This window comes from Microchirus variegatus, assembly GCF_963457635.1.
Source record: "Microchirus variegatus genome assembly, chromosome: 20".
NCBI lineage: Eukaryota > Metazoa > Chordata > Actinopteri > Pleuronectiformes > Soleidae > Microchirus > Microchirus variegatus.
The window spans coordinates 10,236,584-10,245,123 of NC_139821.1; the positions used below are offsets into that span (position 1 = coordinate 10,236,584).

At 39.5% G+C, this 8,540-nt stretch overlaps 1 protein-coding gene across 6 annotated transcripts in view; it reads left to right on the forward strand.

The window, feature by feature from the left end:
* gramd4a (GRAM domain containing 4a) overlaps positions 1-8,061 on the forward strand; it is a 48,337-nt gene extending 40,276 nt beyond the window's left edge. For all 6 annotated transcript variants that reach the window (XM_083906659.1, XM_083906661.1, XM_083906660.1 and 3 more), the window contains 5 exons: positions 1,292-1,436; positions 1,557-1,650; positions 2,068-2,158; positions 2,790-2,858; positions 4,013-8,061. In XM_083906659.1, the coding sequence (XP_083762785.1) occupies positions 1,292-1,436; positions 1,557-1,650; positions 2,068-2,158; positions 2,790-2,858; positions 4,013-4,126 (513 nt within the window). In that variant the 3' untranslated portion in view covers positions 4,127-8,061. The remainder of the gene's footprint in view (positions 1-1,291; positions 1,437-1,556; positions 1,651-2,067; positions 2,159-2,789; positions 2,859-4,012) is intronic.
* Positions 8,062-8,540: the final 479 nt, after the last annotated feature.

Genomic DNA, 8,540 nt, shown 5'->3' on the forward strand with positions numbered 1-8,540 from the left:
GTGTTTTCAGTCATAGTCCACTACCTGTATGCAGCCATGTTGCTTTACTAGCTCATTGTTGCTGTTGCCTCCATATTATATTAGATTTAAAACACCACTACACTGATTTGAGCTGATTTAGGCTTCATCAACATTGTGTGAATCAATTTGACAGTGGTTTGAATGTAAGTGCACATTTTGTTTACATTTAAAGGGGACATATTAGACAAAATCAACGTTTTAATCATTTAAATCCTTACATTTTGGACTCTGGAGGTCACTTTGTCGGCAAAGTGTGAACAAAGATGACTCGCTCATGTTTTTGTGGTCCTCCTCAGTCTAAGTACAGGAGGTAAAACGCGCGATGTTGACTTCTGCACTCATTGGGACGTCACAATGCGCAAAATTCCTGGACTCTGTTGTGTCCGTAAAACATGCAAGAGTACTGGCGAGGGCAACAGTATCAGAAGACCGTAAGTCCCGTAAGACCGTAAGTAACTGCTGTTAGCATCAGTAGCCTCTGTGGCTGATGTCATTTCCTGTCCCTTAAGTTTTGATTTACTTTTTTTTAAGGTGGACCTTAATAGCTACTACTAAACGGAGTGTTCTGAACAGGGCTGTTTTGGCAGGATGATTGAACTGCTGTGGTGCTTCATCCTTATGGTATTTTGACCAAAGCATGTCACAGACCTGTTCATTAGGACACCAGGGAACTAGTTTAACTTGGAGAAATAGGATATAATATGTCCCCTTTAAAACAACAGTTTTAATATAAAGGTAACCATTCATGTAAAGCTTTCACAACTGATTATTATTATTCCAACATTAATGCATAGAGCAGGGTACGTTTTGGTCGAACTTGGCAAACTTAAAGTCTGATATCTTCCCAAACTAACACGTGTGTTTGGCCTTGTAGCTGTATTTGCAGCTAACAGTGTGTCTGCAGAGTGAATGATGGCCTCACTCTGTGCTTTGCACGTCACACCTGACGCCTGCTGCTGCGGAGACGAGCGCACACAGAGAGGCACAGAAATGAAAGTAAAGGAGCTGTTTCCAGTGTGGCTACTTGTCCCTCACAGATCTGGGAACATCTTGTTTTATTTGCTGCTGCTGCCACATCACGAGTTGTGATGCTTGAGTTTAAATTTCTCTCCATCTTCTTCCTCCCTCTCCCTTATCATCACACGGTTCTTACCCTCCTGTTCCTCCTCTTTCTCCTGTGTGTCCTTTTTTCCACCTCTAATCACCCTGTGCGTTTTTCTACCATTTTCCTTTTCCCCCTCCGTCTCTGCCCCACATCTCTCTCTCCCAGGTTCAGCCGGTGGTTTCTCGCAGCAGCCTCTCCGCGGTGCCATGTGGCGTGAGCCGAGACGACGAGACCGGTCGCTCCCACAGCACCAAGAAGGGAGCCTTTCATGAGATTTTCAACCTGTCGGAGTCAGAGCGCCCTCTGGCGGGTGAGGAACCTTACTGCGGGACATTTATGCACCTGTGTTCACAAGCAAAAATGTCTTAAAATCATTATTGTATACTTTTCATTAAGTCTTTAACGTCCTGTGTTCTCTGTGTGTCGTCAGTGTGTGAGAATGGCTGGAGGTGTTGCCTGATAAACAGAGACAGGAAGATGCCCACAGATTACATCAGGAACGGAGTGCTTTACGTCACAGAGAAGTAAGTCGGACATGTTTTTTATCAATGAGTGCCAGAAGGGGGAGGAGAAAAAATGACTATATTTCTAAAGATGGAGGAGAAATGGAGTCACTTAAGCACATGTGTGGTACTGAGTTTTGAAATAAAGAGATACTTCACATCCCCTCTCTGCCTTACTCCCTCCTCCCATGTGTGTGTGTCAGTCAGTCAGTTAACAGGGGATCAAGTAGAACAGAACTCCTCCTGAGAATATCTCTGATCTTTAAATCGCTTTACCTCTTTGGATATTGAACAGACGAGACATCCATTAAGGTTGTTGTCAGTTTTGCTGGCCCATGTTTTTCTCAAGATGTTCTCTCTCTCTCTCTCTCTCTCTCTCTCTCTCTCTCTCTCTCTCTCTCTCTCTCTCTCTCTCTCTCTCTCTCTCTCTCTCCTCAGTTACCTCTGCTTTGAAAGCTCCAGCTCCAGATCCAGTTCCTCGAAAAAGAATAAAGTTATCAAGCTGGTGGACATCACTGACATACAAAAGGTACAAATCCCTCTTACTCTACACTAAAAAAAAAACGAATTAAGTAATGAATTGAATGTATGCAAAGCTGGTGGCTGAAGTTGTATTTGATGTACACTACCGTTCAAAAGTTTGGGGTCACTTAGAAATGTCCTTATTTTTGAAGGAAAAGCCCTTTTTTTCAATGAAACATAACATTAAATGAATCAGAAATACACTCTATACATTGTTAATGTGGTAAACGACTATTCTAGCTGCAAACGTCTGGTTTTTAATGGAATATGTACATAGGTGTATAGAGGCCCATTTCCAGTGTTCTAATGGTACATTGTGTTTGCTAATTGCGTTAGAAGGCTAATGGATGATTAGAAAACACTTGTGCAATGATGTTAGCACAGTTTTGCTGGTTCTTTGACGAAAGGGCAAAAATTATTATTTTGAAAAAAATCATTATTTCTAATCTTGTCAATGTATTGACTATAGTTTCTATTCATTTTGCAACTCTTGACACATAAGTGTGACTTTTAATGGAAAACACAAACAAATTGTAAAGGTGACCCCTAACTTTTTAACGGTAGTGTATTTTGGATATTTTTGAATAATGTATTAATACATTTTTCTTTTTTTCTTTTTTTTACCTCTAACTAACCAGTACAAAGTGCTGTCAGTTCTCCCAGGAAGTGGGATGGGCATCTCCATAGCCACTCCCTCCACTCAGAAGGTACCGCACACTTTAGTTTGTGGGATTTTATTTTGTTATTCATATATAAATACAGTATGTTTGTGTTCCAGCAGCATTTTGTCTGATAACTGTAGAAAAATCAAATGAAAGATGGCTGCGTTCCTTTTAGCTTTCTCCATGTTGTCGTACATGCATGGTTCACTGGAACTGAACACAGCCATAGTTATTGGGCTCGATTACATATCTATGCTAATAATAATAATAATCTATGCCTTTTTAAATAAATAAAATAAATAAATACATTTGATTAAAAAGTGCTTTACAATAATAATACACATGGTTTAAAACGGACACATTTTTCTCCATTTTCTCCAAAGGATCCATTTGATGTATGTAAACTAGAGATTGACCGATATGTTTTTTCAGGGCAGATACCGATAATTAGCAGTCAAGGAGGCCGATACCTGATATTTGGAGCCGATATTCATTTGCAGTAAAAGTGAAAATATTGGCGTCAACATTTTGAATAATACGAACACCAACACTTAACTATAGCATTTAAATGCATTTAAGCATGTGTTTATTAAACAGCTTCTTATAAAGTTAAATGAAAACAAATAAATAGCTCCCCAAAATTTGCTACAGTAAATCAAGTGAACTGAAATGTTTTATCTTTCACTTATCTTTGTTTTAAGTGCATTTCTTATAAAGTTAACTGAAATTTTAAATAAATTGATCTCTTATCGGATAATAATCGGTCTATCCCTAATGTAAACAACATAATGGAGGCTTTAACCAGCTGGAGGAATAGCAGCTTTAATACTTATCCTATATTAATCAGGGCCACTGACAGGTGTTAAGTTTTGCCCGTTGCAGCATTAATATGCAATGTTAAAATGTCTTTTATTCTATTATTTACATTCGAAGTAATAGACTTCGCCCCCTGGACTAGTTCCAATCAAGCCTCTCCTTGACCTGATCCTCGCTCTCTGGACTATCTTAGACTTTGAATTTTACTTCTGTACCCTTGATTCAGTATGTAGACTGACAAACTGTCATTTTCTCATGTTTATACTTTTGTGGGCTGGCAGTTTGTGTTTCTTTTCTTGTATATTTTCTGTATTTTGGGGGGTTTTAAACTTCAAAAACACTGTAAACACTTTTAATCACTCATCATCTCTCGTCTTCCGCAGCCATTGGTGTTTGGTGCCATGATCCACAGAGACGAGGCCTTTGAGGCCATCTTCACACAGTACATGAAGATCATGACGTCCACCACCAAACCAGCAGCCAGTGCAGAGCCGTAACACAGACATTCTGCGTCCCCCGCAGCTCAGCTCAGCTCTGCTCTGCTCTGCTCTGCGGCTGAAGTCTTGAGAGAACCTCCTGACTTTCTACTGGACTGGAAGACACAAAGTTTGGAACACCACACTCCTCTGCTCGGCGAGCACCTCCTGCTCCTCCTCCTCCTGTGATGGACATCAACTTCCTCATTGGTGACCATCAGGCTGGCTTTGATTGGTGGCCTCCAACGTGTGTTGGGTTTCAATGGACAGCGTTTGTGTTGCGAGGGAGCAGGGAGCTGAAAGTGTGGTTTTAAATCCATCAGCAGAAGGCCGGTGAGGGGGCTGGTTCTCCTCCCACGTGACTGATCCACTGATCGGATGATTCTGACTTACATGTTTCAGTGTTTGCATGTTTGAGCGTATGTGTGTGTGCGTGTGTGTGTGTGTGCGTGCGTGCGTGCGTGCGTGTGTGCGTGTGTTTTGCTATAAAAAGGAAGATTTTAAAAATGACAAACAAATAACCGTTATAATAACTGCCAGGTATCTATCACATATTTAAGTTAAGCAAACAAAGCACTCTTAGATGTGAAACTAACAGCCCAACAAAAATCTGAGTGTGAGTGGTCAGTGGTTGTGTCTTATTTTTTAAAAAAAAAAGAAAAAAAGAAATGTGTATTAGCTGTGACAAAGTCAGATTTGTCTGACAGAGAGCCTTTCTGTTAGTTTACATTGCTGCTGTCTTAACTTAACCCCCCTGCGCTCTTCGTTCTAGAACACATTTCAGCAGCTTCAGTATACGTCAAGTCATCAGCGTCTCACCGACAAACGCGCGCCGCGTTCAGTGTCCGCTTTTGTGTTTGTGTGTACGTGTGTGAAACTTGGTAGCGAGCAGCTTCTTTCGTTTTAGTTTTTTTTTCCCTTCTGGTCCGTGTAACAAACGCTTTTGTCCAGATGCTGCCGATCGTGTCAGAGATGAGAGAGAGAGCACAACGCTGACTGCCATTTAGAGTCGTGACAGCGGAGAACTCAGCCTCCCGTGTCTAATGTTCCTTTTTCCCAAAGGCACAAGCTGTACATATATATTCACCCGGTATTCTCTCTCTCCCCCCCCGCACTTTATTACACTGTTAACTGGAACCTCGGACATTTGCTGGAAACTGTGACAGTGTTTGCAGATAGTTTTTGAAAGCTGTCAGTTAGCGTTATGTCCCTGTGTATTTCTGTAATAACGTCTGACAGCTCTTTGTACACTTTGTATTAACACTGGACTGATGTTCTACCACAGGGAGGAGGAGACCGAGTCACGCTGACCATAAAATAAGGTACTTTACCTTGAGATTGAAGCCACTGGCACATAGTGAGGTATTTTTCCAAGTATAAATCGTCCAAGACCACAGAAGAAATATCTATTTAACAGTCTCTGGATTCATTTTTGTGTGATTTTTTTTTTTTTTTTTTTTTTTTTTTAAATCCAAAAGCCAGGATTACGAATGACAAAGAAATTCCTGATTATTAGTTTTTTTTCTGTTCTAATTTCTGCTTTTGTGTGAAGCCACCGTTGGTTCCACGTCTTTTTATTTCACTGGAACAGGATATTTTTTTCGACGTCACTTTATTTTCAGACGCCGTTTGCAAGAAAAAAGCTGGTCTTTGATGATTGCAGAATGGTGGGATGATGTGTAAAAAACGGAACGCCAAAACGACATCGGACACTTTATACCGCAGATTTCAGATTTGAATACGACAGACAGAGTAGAATAGCTATTCCACACTCCCATAATACTGTTATGTTCTGAATGTCTGGCAGCACAAGTTCTTTATAAAAACACGGTTCAAAGAAAGATCTTGACATTTAAATGTTCTGGGGATTTATAGTCACTGAACACTTCACTTTTACTTTAACAACCCTTAATCACACTTGTCACAACTTCTCAAGAAAAGCAGAGGATTACTTCCCATCGTCCTCCGTTAAGACTGAAATGTCAACGGTTTTCTCTTAAAATCTACACAAACGATCTCGTCGTCATTTTCAATTAGACTCCACTGGAATGGATATGAAGTTGCCGGAGATGTGATGGACCACTTCCAAAGTCCTTTGACGTGCATGCGTTATGCTTTTGGCCCCGATATTTCAAAGGTCGCCCCCTCGTACAGACGCGAACATCTATTTCTGTTCAGGCATACGTTTGATAGCGACCCTCGATCAGAGCAGGTGAAATCCGTAGAGTGACGAAACACTGTGTGATTCGACGGCTCCTCGTTGAAGTCTTAAAGCTGTTTTAACCCGAAGCCTTTTCTAATGTTAGCTCTGAAAAATCAGCTCTCTGGGTTTTGCAGGTTGCACTCAGATAAAGCACAGAATGTATCATGTTTTTTTTTGTTGTTGTTTTTTTTGCCAAATCTTAAAATTTCTGTCTGCCATATTCTGCCTACACTCGTGTTTACAGATGGTTGTAAATATTTTTTTCTGTGTTTGTCTGTTTTGGTTGTTTGTTTCTTCTTCTTTTTATTTTAAAGGAACCAGTTTGAATTCCTTTTGATTTTGGAGTTATGAAAACTGCGTTTGTGTTTTTAAATTAACGTCTCGGCTCTCACTGACTCTGCACCACCTGACTTTCTCTGCTCCGTCTTTTAACAACACAAACTCATAGTTGCAGTATTTGAAACCACAAAAAACACACAACATTCTCATATCCAACACCAGTACTTGGCTCCATTTTTAGATTTGCAGGCTCCACACACTAGAGATGGTCTTGATTGGACTTTTTCTGTTGTTTCTGCCTTCGTGATTTCATGCACCTTGTTGACGATCGCAGAAATAAAGCTGAAGTTGGACACTTGTTGTTTTTAGAAAAAAAATCGAATAAAAATGTGTGCACTCTTTCTGTAAGACATTTTGGTGGGAAGTGTCCAGTAAATGGCTTAAAGGAACATTTCTGAAAGATATTTTTTTAGAAGGCTGAGTGGGATTTTCCAGATATTTTAACTGATCATAAAGTCCAAACTTAAATAACAATTATTGAGCATCAAACAAGTTTGACATTTTCAATTTTAAGTTGTTTCAAGCTGCCACAAGACTGAATTATTCCTTTTAGAGCTCCCCCTAAAGTTGTAGATGTGTATTGCCATACAGTGACAACATTACTATACAGAATATAATCAAACAATTGAGATGTTTTCAAGAAGGGTCATGGTATGATTTCAGTTCAAATAAACTCGATGTGCAAACGAAATGTGACTTTTTTTTTTTTTTAGCTCTCTTTTTGCCATAAATATCTACACAGACATGAATGCAACAAAGCAGTAAATCAAACAAAGTTTTTGCTACAGGGAAGCAGGACAAAAAAAAAATCATTTCAAATTAAGTTCTGCTGTAAATCGTTCTTGTGTTGCAGAGAAAAATATCGATGGGGGAAATATAATTGGAAATAATGACTTTAGGATGTTGCTGCTGGTATAATTAAGGGGGGACTTTGTCAAAAAGCAGCAGTTTTGTCTTTTTTAATTTTCTCTCCAGTGGCGCTCGTGTCCTTGCTGTTGTGTTAAGTATGTATTTCATCTGTGTAAATGTTAATTAAAGGTTTTCCAGAAGCATTTTAACACAGACAGGAAGTGATTCACATTCCATGCACACTGCACTAGTGCTACATGTTGGTTAATGGGTAAATGAATACTTTAATGGCTGCAACAGCCTTTAAACTTGACTTTATCTTGAATTTAAGGCAAAAAAAAAAAAACAATACTTGTGATATTTGGTTCAGAACTGAGTGGACTGCGGAATTAAGTGTTACTGGGAAACTGCTATCATCACAAAGAATAGGTGAATTAATTTGTGATGACAACCTTTTATTTCTGTTTTTGTCAAAGAGGAATTTGTATACAAAATGTTGAAATGTACAAAAATGAAAATTGAAAAAAAATAAAATAAATTAACCCCACTGGGGTTTTTAAAAGACGTGTGAACTGTTAAGGATAATGTGATGTACATTTTTTTTAATTTAAATAAAATAATTTAAGGTACTTTGCTCACACATCTCTGTTAATGTGAAGTGTCCCATTATTGCAGTACCTGCTCACAGCCACGTGAGGTCACTCTAAGACTTTTTGTTGACGAAAAACCCCCAGGCTGGAAGAGTTCACTTCCCCCCTCTCCACTGGGGGATCAGGTGTCATGGATGCTGCCTCACCTTCTCTCTCCAGGATATTTCACGACTTTGTCCTTGCTGTTGGAATAAGAAAGTGGGAGGTTTGACATATTGTCCATTCCTACCCAATTCCACTCCATTTCTATGGTAATTGGAAGGACAAGAAATCAATATGATGGTGGATGAAGACATATTTGCACATTGTCTTGTGACCCTGAAAAGATTAGACAGCACTATTTTAAGGCTAATAACTTCGGTAAGTGACCCAGTCTTTTTTTTTCCCCCAAGGG